The sequence below is a fragment of the Pezoporus wallicus genome, unplaced genomic scaffold (assembly GCF_028554395.1).
Source record: "Pezoporus wallicus isolate ANWC-B61680 ecotype Strahan unplaced genomic scaffold, APGP_CSIRO_Pwel_v1 contig_5524, whole genome shotgun sequence".
NCBI classification, from domain to species: Eukaryota; Metazoa; Chordata; class Aves; order Psittaciformes; family Psittacidae; genus Pezoporus; species Pezoporus wallicus.
Window position 1 is genome coordinate 527108 of NW_026636622.1, and position 11226 is coordinate 538333.

Genomic DNA, 11226 nt, shown 5'->3' on the forward strand with positions numbered 1-11226 from the left:
TTCACTCTGAACAATTTGAGATGTGAGTTTATGTCAGTCCAGACTTGTGATCGCCAGTGGAGTAGCACTAGCGCAAAGTTGGCCTCCAGGTTCTGGGGTTTTGAAAATAAACTGACAGAGAAACAGAATGGATTTCAACCCATCACAGTCCAGAGGGGATCAAACAATCTTTTAACAGAACATTCTCACAACCTTTGAAGACTTCACTGTGAACCCTGTACAACAGCAGGTAATTTTTTCACTACCCTTAAGCATATGGACAACATTTAGCATACAAGCAAAATGCCAAACTTTATTGTAAAATTCAGCAGCTGTTTCTCTTGCTAGAAATGTTTCCATTGGTTTTGTCAAAATCATTAAAGAAAGCAAAGTGTTCCTTTAAAAACACCTTCCCTGGTATAAATGACTGCTCTTCCAGTTTCTCCTTCCGTCTCTTGGATGTTACTATGGAGGCCTGGACCCCTCTTGTCTGAACACATGCTCCTCCTGCCAGAGTGTCTACTGTGGGCACACTCTGTCTCTCTGTATTTTAGCAACTCTTCTGAAGTTTTGAAGTGTTTCTCTTACATAGCTGGAAGTCTCCTTCTGTTTCTTGAGCTCTGTACTGGAATGCAGTGGAAGAGACCCAGGGCCTGTAGCCATCCAGATTAGAGGTTTTTGTAATAAGGTCCCTATATGGTTTTGTTAGAGACTTCAGCTCTGTCTCTGTCTGCCTCTGTTCCTTGTTTGGGAGGCTAGTGGGAGGAGAAGAGCTGAAGGGTCTATATAACCTCAGAGCTTTCAGACAGAGTGCACCATCCCAGAGCAGCTATCCCCAGCCAAGCACTGTCAGGGTAAGTGGCACAGAACCAGTAGCATGATTTACAGATTGCTGGAGGACTTCAATTAAGTAGTGTCAAATGGAAGCAATTCAGGAGGATGTACTGCTGTGCTGTAGTTTGCTTGAGCAAACTTATTAGAACTGAATTGATGATAAAAATGCTTGTAGTGTCTATACTGAGTTGTTTTTATTTTATACCATGTCTGAAAGGGAAGGATTTCTACCTGATGATTTTTCTGATTCTACCAGCACTCCAGCAACTGTGTAAAGACATAGTCTGTGTAATGCCACAGCTGGAATTACAGATATATTCATGTTTAAATGGACCTGTGTTAGTCTGGGACAGAACAGAGTTCCTGGAAGGGTACGTAGTAGTGCTTCTCAGCAGGTTTACTTCAGTGCTGTTAACTCTGTAATGTGACGTGAGTGTACTGGGGAATGTGACTGCAACAAGAGCTGGGAAGTATGCAAATCAGCAGTATCTAATGTGGATGTGTGTGTATTTGTACTTGTCTCTGCGTATATGAAACTACTGTTCTGTAAAATGCCAAACATTTCATTGAGGAACAGACTACACAGTATTTCTTGTGGGGCTGGAGTTCTCTTAATAGTGTTTTGTGGATATTGATGAGGTGATTCGTTATCTTTAAATGTAAAGCAGGTAGAAGAGGCTAAATACTGTATTAATTACTTGGGAGAAAAAAAATCCTTTCTGCCATAGTACTGAGTGTCATTTTCCACTGTAAGATGTTGCTACTGCTTGCCATGGCAGTCCTGAGCTGTTAACTCACTGGCTGGCACAGAGCACTATCTGAAATCATTCAGCTTTGATTTTTCAACTTTTTGTGCTTTATTACTAAATATGGTTTTCATTTAGAGTCCACTAAGCTCAGAAATGTAGCCTTTCCTGCCCCCTTCTTTCCCCTCCCCCAAGTGATTTTTGGCATTGCATTAGCTGCATTGGTTTGAGCAAAACCCCTGACCTCGAACTCTGTTCCAAAAACAGACAGTTGAGAAGCCTGTTTCCTAATTAGGAAATGGTTTGTCCAAACCAGTCTGTTCATTCATGTTAGATAACAATTGTACTCCATTCAGTAAATGTTTGGATATATAAAGCTTGTTTTCCCAGGAGTTTAATAAATGCAAAAATTGCAACTTACTTTCCTTTCCCAATAATAATGATAAAATATCTGAAGTACATCAAGTTAGATTTCCCTATGCTTGTCTTCTCCTGGGAGCTATGCCCAAGCAGCCTGCAGGAGCAGGGCTGCAGCTATGTCCTGTGGCTGTCTCACTGGAGAGAGACAGAGAATCTCAAAGGAAGGTCATATGATCCATGCTTGTCCCATCCATTGCAGAGGCTAAACAGGTCGTCAGCTCCCTTGCTCATCGGCTGTGTCTCTTGCTGATCCCATTCCTGCTTCACCCTGACTTTCCAGTATTCCTGCAGCAGAAGGTTTTGGAGACTGCATGCAGAGTCTGCTGGTCTGTGGATGACAGCTGTCTCCTTTAGCTGTTAACACATTGCAATTTGTTGAATTCTACATGGAAGCCTGGGCTCAGAGCTAGCCAAGTGATTCCCTACCACACTATAAACTGTGAGCGAATAGTTCTTCTTGAGTCCTGGTATTCAGTGCTTGTTTCTGTAATTCACTTTAATACAAAGCCTTCAAAACATTTTTGTTACCCATATCATCTTCCTCTTGCCAGAGGAGGAAAACAGTTTCTTTTTACTGAGACAAGGAGCCAACATAAATTACTTTGAAACTCTACAAATGAGGCTTATTGGCTGCTTTGAAATGATGGTGTAGCATATGCTATGGCTTGTTTTTAAAACACATACTGTCCCTGCCTTCACTTTAGAGGTGGGTTATCTTCATTAAGTGACTAGTGGAGAGTTGGAAAAGGCTTTTAAATTTTTTTGTTGTTTTTTAACTGGGAATATTTCTTCTCGTTTAGAAGGTTAAATGTAAACTTAATTGGCCACCTTCACCCAGCTGGTTACTGGAAAATATCCCTGGTATATGCATAATATCAAATTTGGTTAGTTTTGGGGAAGTCCAAGACTGAATGGAGAAGACTGAAGTGCTCTTACCTTTGACAGCTTTCCACATGTGTGAGGACTTTGTCAGGGTGATAGAAGACCAGGGGAAGTTGTGCTGAATCTGATGCAAAGGGGTCTCCTTTTTTGCAGCTGCCAGCCCAGTGTCCTCTTTTATCTCTCACCCCAGCCATGGATTTCTGTCACCAAATTTAGATAAACATTTGCTGCTCCCTGATCTGTCTGCCCATGCTGCAGGACTGGAATTCTCCTCTGGAATCTTATGGATAATCTTTAGTGCATACACCCCTCTGGCAGATATGGTCGAAACCTCTCATGGTTTCAAAAGGAAGCCCATTCCTTCATATGGTCATGCAGTGACCTGGTGGTTGCCAAACTGGTACCTCTCTTTGCTGGTCCTGGTTGCTTTCAGACAGCCATCTCTGTCTTCAAGGGTGGGTCTGCTACCTGAGTATGGGGCTTTTGGGGGGCTGAGTATTTTCAATTGTTTGGGGTTTTTTTTTTGGCTTTTTTATGTTGTTGTTGTTCCTTTTTAAAAACTTCTTTCCTGTTTTCATAGGGCTGTCTTCTGTCTGGAGGGCCTGAGGACATTGACGTAGAAGATGTGTGAGGAAGAGGACAGTACTGCCCTTGTTTGTGACAATGGGTCAGGGCTCTGTAAAGCCGGCTTCGCTGGGGATGATGCTCCGAGAGCAGTTTTCCCTTCCATTGTGGGTCGTCCCAGGCACCAGGTGATGAACTGCTTTGGTTATTCCATGTTAGGCTTGTAGAAAGTTTTGCTGCACCAGCCCCAGTTCTCCACCTCAGAGCCACCTTTTCTGTGTCTGTGTAACAGTATTTCCAGGCAAAATTAATCCAGAGTGCACTCACCTGAGTCAAAGCATGTCTCTTGTCTTGTGAGAGGAATCCTTCCAAAACTTTTCACTCCCTTCTATGCCCTCCTTTCCCTGGCCGTTAATTTTGTATCACTCAGAAAACTTGGTAAATAAAACTAGTTAAAAAACCAAACCAAACCAAAAAGCCCAACACAGAAGTACCTGGAAATTTTGGCTGCCCTAAAAGGTGATGATAGGTGATGTGTGAAAAACTAAAGGAGAAAGGAGAAGTTTTCAGTCAGCTTCCTATCAACCTTTCTGAGTTTATTCATTTAACTGTATCACAAATGAGCACCTGCCTAGGGTTGGGTTTCTTCAGCTTCAAGGTTTACATTTAAGTATATGATGCATTCCACTCAGTTTTAATAGTTGGTAAAATGCATTTATTACCTGAGCTGTTAATAGGGAGTTTCTGAGCCAGATCATTATTAATATGAACTAGAGCAGCTTGGCTAAGCCACAATGAACTAATTCACTTAATTGCTTCTATGCCATCCAAGGCCCTGGTGAAGTGGAAAGAGGTAACTGGTCATAAAATGCATCACTTGATATATCCAGCAAAAGCATTTTAAGTTCTTTAGGAGCTTTCAGTATAGCAGCTGGGGCTGAAGGTCTAATTGAGGCCTCTCAGTGTTACCAGAATTTAAAAACGATATTAAAGCACCAGCTTCTGAAGACAGTGTAAATGCTATTAACTGCTCAAAACCAAGCAGTACCATCACAGTGGAAACCAATGCAGGTTTTTAAAACCTTTCTTTCTTGATCATGTATCAAATATACTATTAGTCCCCTGAAGGATTTTACCATCAAAAATTGCAAATCCAAGTTGTCTTTTTTTAAGACAGTGTTAGAGATGCCAAGATTTGGAGTCTGTAATGACTTAGTCCTGACAAGAGTATTATGCACTCGAAGCATCCTACTACATACTATTTTTTCCCAGTATTTCTGACTTTAACATAAAGACTAATGTATATCCATATTTTATAGCTTCTGGTCCATGGACCATCTCTACAGGATCCATGAAAATACCTAAAAAGAAACTTGTAGCAGTAGACTTAAAGTGTCTCTAATGACAATATTATAGTATTCAAAAATTATATTAAAAAATGTTGAAATTTAAGCTTTGGGAAATGTGAATTGTGTATTGCTCTGACTTGACCCTTAGATGGCACAACATACTTTCTGCTTTTACTCCACTTTGTTATAGTTTAGTAGACAGTTCATCCCTAAATAGTAGCAAATGTTAAACTTATTTTTCCACTTTACGCATTTAAAACTGTACTTGTTTTGTTTACTGAAACTGTAGTGGAAACATGAACTGTTTTAAGTGAACTAAACATTTAATTTTGGCAATTAAAGAACAGTAAGTTACTCTCTGTTCATTAGTATTTGTAAAGTATTTAGTAACTAGAATAACTGGCAACTGGATTTATTTCACAGCTAATGTTCTACCTACTTTATGACACCTCTCCCTGAGAAACTAACTCCGTTTTTGTTATTTTATAGGGTGTGATGGTTGGTATGGGTCAAAAAGACAGCTACGTAGGTGATGAGGCTCAAAGCAAGAGAGGAATCCTGACCTTGAAATACCCTATAGAACACGGCATCATCACAAACTGGGATGACATGGAGAAGGTATTTCAGCTTTAAAAAGCTGATGTGTGTTACTGGTAAATAGAACTTTGTGAACCAAATGTTTATAGAATACCCACTAAATTTTAGATGAAAGCATTATGTTATCAAGTATGGTTTGATGAGAAGCTTGTTAACAGCAAAGGTCAACTTGCATCTGAAGCTGAAGTATCCCTAGGAATACATCAAAAGAGTTATTTGAAGTTCTGTTGCTCAGTCTGATCTATAAATATTTCCTAATTACTGGAAAAGATAAGAAAATGAATGTAAGAATATCTTCAATTTACCAGTAAGGAAATGCAATATAGGAAGTTACCTGTTTCTGCAAAAATACGAAGTATGTGTGTAATTCTGATGTGAAGGGCACTGGTTACACATGTACTTTTTAACACTGGAAAGATTAGCAATGTTGCAGTGCAATACATCCCTTTCAAAGGCAGTGTTTGGATGAAAGGCTTCCAGAGCCGTGTTTATAGTCACAGTCTATATAATTTCTAAGATGGAATCTCTGTTCTATTATGCTGTGGAAATAAGGATATCTGAAACAGTTGGGATATCAAATCATACTGCAGGTGTGTGGAGTAACACAGAACTGACTGACTCTTTTACTTGGGAGCAAAACCTTTCAGATGCCTAACGTACCAACCAATCCCTCATCACCACCAGCTTGAAAATAAGCTTAGAACAACTTTCTTGGTCTTTAGAAAGTCTGATGGTTTTACTTCTTGCTGGTTTATTAACCTCCTCAGTGAACTTCACTTGGCCTCAGATTTTTATAGCTGGTAGGAATAATTTGTGCAGAAGTGATAAACACAAGCTGACTTTCATCCTCACAAACCACTTGACTTCATTACTTTTTATGAATTCCTGGGCTGGCCTCTACAAACCAAAAGGTGAAACTGTCTTCAAGAGACATGTTATCTATTGATTTCAACTACATAGGTCTGCATATGTTCTAGAGCTGTTCTGGAACTTTCATTCATTATTGAAACAGTGTTGCTGCAATCAATGCTGTCTTGCTCTGTCTCTTCTACTGTTAGAGTAAGTTATTTTCATTAACTTAAGTGACCTTAAAATAAGTCATGTATTACTAGCAGTAAAACCCGAGGTTAGTGCTTTTCTTTCTACAGTTACTCTGGTAATCTCTGTGGAGGCTATAAGAACAACTGCATGAGAAACACTACTAGCCTATATCGAGGGCTTTAAGCAGAGAGCTGGAGCACAATACCTGTCTGAAAGTGCTTCTGAGCTGCTGGCTGATGGTGTTTCTTTCCTTTGGCTTCTCCCATTCTCTCAGATCTGGCATCACTCTTTCTATAATGAGCTCCGTGTTGCACCTGAAGAGCACCCGACTCTGCTGACTGAAGCACCACTGAATCCCAAAGCCAACCGAGAGAAAATGACCCAGGTAAACTTACACTAAAGATGTGGAGTAATTCCAACTTTGTGAATCCAACAGGATGTGAACTTCGTTGTTTCAGTTAGTCATGCTCTCCAGTAGTCAGTCTTTCTTGGTTATGGAAGATGCAAAATGAATAGTGATCACCTGTCATATCTGAATTATTGTATTTACTTTAGAAAAACAGTGTATCTGCTTTGAATGTACTTCAGCCTGTCCAAGCTTCATGTCATCTTAATCTGTTTTTATGGCCAGGCTTATTACTGTATGTCAGTATGTTGTGGTTTAAGCCGACAGAGCCTGGCTAGCTCAGTCGGTAAAGCATGCGACTGTTAACCCCAGGGTCGAGGATTCGAGCCCCATGTTGGGCACCAAAAAGAACTGCCATGGTTTAAACACAGCCGGCAACACAGAACCACTCAGCCACTCGCTCACTCCCCCCTCTTCCTCCCCCCTGCTCCCGGAGGGATAGGGAGGAGAATCAAAAGAATGCAACTCCCACGGGTTGAGATAAGAACAGTCCAGTAACTAAGGTATAACACAAATCACTACTGCTACCACAAATGATAATAATAATAAGGGAAGAGAACACAACCACTCACCACCACCAACCAATACCCAGCCTGACCTGAGCAGTGATCTAGCCCTTCCAGATAACTGTCCGTCCCCAGTTTATATACTGGGCATGACGAGCTGTGGTATGGAATACCTCTTTGTCTTGTTTGGGTCAGGTGTCCTGTCTCTGCTTCCTCCCAGTTTCCCCTCCTCCCTGGCAGAGCATGAGACACAGAAAGTCCTTGGTCAGAGTAAACAGTACTGAGCAGTAACTAAAACATTGGTGTTATCAGCATTGTTCCCAGGCTGAGAGTCAAAATCACAGCACTGCACCAGCTACTAAGAAGGAGAAAAATGACTGCTACTGCTGAACTCAGGACACTGTAATATGTGCATATGTTAAAGATATAGGTGTAGGAAGATATCTTGTAGGACAAATATTTTTTGAGTTTGTACTTTCTTTCTTTGTTGTTAGCAACCATCAAGAAATACAGATAACCTTGTCTTCACCCTCTCAGTAAATTGCTTCAAATAAGCAAAACCCTGTAGTGTTAAGACAATTATTTTAACTGCCTTTCAGATTATGTTTGAGACTTTCAACGTTCCAGCCATGTACGTAGCTATTCAAGCCGTCCTGTCCCTCTACGCTTCTGGACGTACCACAGGTAGGCCTCTTGAGGAACATGACATGGATGTTTGAAATGGTTAAGTGCGTTGATGTCCACCTGGGAATGAAATGTGTTATTTTGTCACAGGGATTGTGCTTGACTCTGGGGATGGTGTCACCCACAACGTGCCAATTTATGAGGGCTATGCCTTGCCGCATGCCATCATGCGCCTGGACCTGGCTGGCCGTGACCTGACAGACTACCTCATGAAAATCCTGACGGAACGTGGCTACTCCTTTGTGACCACTGGTAAGGACATGCTGCTGTCTGGGGAGGGGAGTTGTTTAATGTTCAATGTTTCTAGTGGCCTTAGAAGTTCTAAAAGTAGTTCTGCAGTTGAATAGACACAAGAAGGAATCCAACAGGAAAGTCCTCTGTAAGACTAGCAGAGGATATGTTTAAAAAACAGGGAGGGTGTTGGAGGATGAAAGGGAACAACTTGTCAATATGTCTGTGTGCTTCCTGAGTGCCATTCTAAACACTGAATCCTCTTGACAGCGGAGCGTGAAATTGTCCGTGACATCAAGGAGAAACTGTGTTATGTGGCCCTGGACTTTGAAAATGAGATGGCCACTGCTGCCTCTTCCTCCTCTCTGGAAAAAAGCTATGAACTTCCTGATGGCCAGGTGATCACCATTGGAAACGAACGCTTCCGCTGCCCAGAGACCCTCTTCCAGCCTTCCTTCATTGGTAGGTTGAATGATTGTTCTGCCTTCATAAACTGCACATAAGGTTTCTATTTTCTTTTGATTGTGTCCCATTGCTAACTCAGTCAGACCTACAGACAAGTATGTCCTAGCACCCATTATAAAATAATTTTTTAGAACAGCGCTGTTAATATGGTAGGAGGAACTTTGGATCAAACAATAAGGCAAAATGCTTTCTCAGAATAAACCCTGAATATTTACTCTTGGCTTCTGCCACTGGGTTTGTGCCATTTGCAGCTGGCTACTACAAGAAGTGTGGCCACAAAGTCACTTTTCTAAGTAGTGTGAGGATTGTGGGGGGCAGGCAACACTAGTTCTATTTTTCCAAAACACTGCTCCAGCCATGGAGGTGAATTTACAATGAGGTCACACAGAAACCCAGCGTCAGTTCTGCCAGTTGGCAGAATTTCAGCTCAGAAATAGATGAAGTAGTTGCATAGTTGGAGGTATTAGGACATATTGTGACTGTTCTGTTTCTGGGTTGGCTCATTACATTAACAAGAAAAAAATAAGGAAAAGAAAAAGAGAAGTTAAAAAAAAAGAACAGAAATGATTCCAAGACCATATAAGGATTTCTTAGGACGTTTGAGATTGCCTGCAAAAGTCTAGTGGAAACTTTACTATTCCACAACCCCAGCTTGCTTTTGAAGGAGGAGTTGTGTGTGGAAAGGGGAGAGGAGCAATGCACAAGGAACTACTAAGCAAATAATTTGGGCAGCTGCAGAATGACTTTCTGGGTTTCCACAGCTCTGAAGATTGATGTCTTTTTAAAGAGACACTGAAGTTCATGTTGTCAGTTCTGTCTTAGCATTTGAAGTCTCTGTATGGAGCTGCTTTCTCAGAGTTCTTCTGTGCCTTACCTAGGCATGGAGTCTGCTGGCATTCATGAAACCACTTACAACAGCATCATGAAGTGTGACATAGACATCAGAAAGGATCTTTATGCCAACAACGTACTGTCTGGAGGCACTACAATGTACCCGGGTATTGCAGACAGGATGCAGAAGGAAATAACTGCTCTGGCTCCCAGCACTATGAAGATCAAGGTATGGTGCAATCATTTGTAGACTATTTGAGTTGGCACGTACAAAGTCATCAAAAATCTTGTGAAACATAGCAACACTTTACAAAGTAAGTGCTTTGTACATATTTTGAGTCATGTTTGTACCTTCTACCAAATAATCACCACCTGGTGACTTTGTTGTTGAAAGGAAGAGAGCCTTCCCTCCTCTCATTTCCTTGTTCACAGTGAATTCTGAAAAGTGCACTAGCATGGTCAAAGAATAGTATGGATCCAGCAGGCTAAATTTTCCACTGCGGCTATATGTGAGCTTCTTCAGCCCTTCTTGGCTGATGGAGATGAGATAGGGGAAATACTGGTTTTATCCCTGGCCTGTAAGCTCAGAAAAGGAAGAGCCTCTGACAAGCCAATATCCCTTCTGTGCTTCAGATCTTCCTTCATCGCTTTACAAACATTTTATCAGCTGTACCAATAAGGTCACTCCATAGGTCACTCATTTTTCCAAGCCATTCTGGGCTACCATTATGTTTCCAGACCAAGTATCATCTCTTCTTCTCCCATATGCAACCATGAAAACATGAATGCACCACTCCTACTCAGCAGACTGACTCAGGCGGAGGAATTGAGAATTTAGACTCAGACTTAAATATCAACTTTTTAACTTTACTGCTTGTAGCAATGGCTAATTGTAATGCCAAGGATGACACTAGCACAGAGATACAATGTTTTTGTTCATATCAAATATCACTGCTTTAACAATTTTTTATAACAAATGTATTTTATTCACTGGAGACAGTTGTACTTAATGCTTTTGTTTCTTAAACAGATCATTGCTCCTCCTGAACGTAAGTACTCCGTCTGGATTGGAGGCTCTATTCTTGCCTCCTTGTCTACTTTCCAGCAGATGTGGATCAGCAAACAGGAATATGATGAAGCTGGGCCATCCATTGTTCACCGCAAATGCTTTTAAATTGCTTTATCTTTATATGCCTCCCCAGTGTATTACTGTGAATGTATTCAGGAAAATACATTCTTATAATTTCATTCCATAAATCCTTCATCGTAATTACTTTAATTAATTGGGTACTGTATTTTTTTTTAATAAATTTTAAATATACTATGAAATTGCTGCTCCTATTTAAAAAAAAAAAAAAAAAAGAAAATAAAATGCATGTGTGGAGGTACCATTACAGCTGGGTTGAAGCTCCATCTTGTGACGCCAATTTGCTACTACACTATATTGGGCTTAGAGGTACCTTTCAGTCGATATCAATGCTAGAAAATGCTCAGCTATCAGGCTGCACATTGTCAAAGTTTAGCCTCTGAAAGCATTTTATTCTTCAAACAGAACCAGTTTCAATTTTTCCAAAGTTCTGGGCAGTACCAAAGGAGCATAGCATGTGTTCAATATCAGGATGAGCATCTGCATTCTGCCTTGCATCTGCTCTATCCACAAATATTATCTATACACACCACTTCTTAACTCA

General features: G+C 40.8%; 1 protein-coding gene across 1 annotated transcript; it reads left to right on the top strand.

Moving 5' to 3' along the window:
• The first annotated feature begins 703 nt into the window (after positions 1 to 703).
• ACTA2 (actin alpha 2, smooth muscle) lies at positions 704 to 10837 on the top strand. The gene is made up of 9 exons (XM_057401025.1): positions 704 to 833; positions 3442 to 3613; positions 5264 to 5392; positions 6687 to 6797; positions 7924 to 8008; positions 8099 to 8260; positions 8510 to 8701; positions 9583 to 9764; positions 10566 to 10837. Exons 2-9 carry the CDS (start codon positions 3485 to 3487, stop codon positions 10707 to 10709), a joined length of 1134 nt encoding a protein of 377 aa, XP_057257008.1. The 5' UTR covers positions 704 to 833; positions 3442 to 3484; the 3' UTR covers positions 10710 to 10837.
• The last annotated feature ends 389 nt before the right edge of the window (positions 10838 to 11226 follow it).

Coding starts and splice junctions, on each gene's coding strand:
- ACTA2 (XM_057401025.1), top strand. CDS start 3,485: ATGTGTGAGGAAGAGGACAGTACTGCCCTTGTTTGTGACAATGGGTCA. Junction 5,393..6,686: donor ACTGGGATGACATGGAGAAG/GTATTTCAGCTT, acceptor CCATTCTCTCAG/ATCTGGCATCACTCTTTCTA. Junction 8,702..9,582: donor CTTCCAGCCTTCCTTCATTG/GTAGGTTGAATG, acceptor TGCCTTACCTAG/GCATGGAGTCTGCTGGCATT.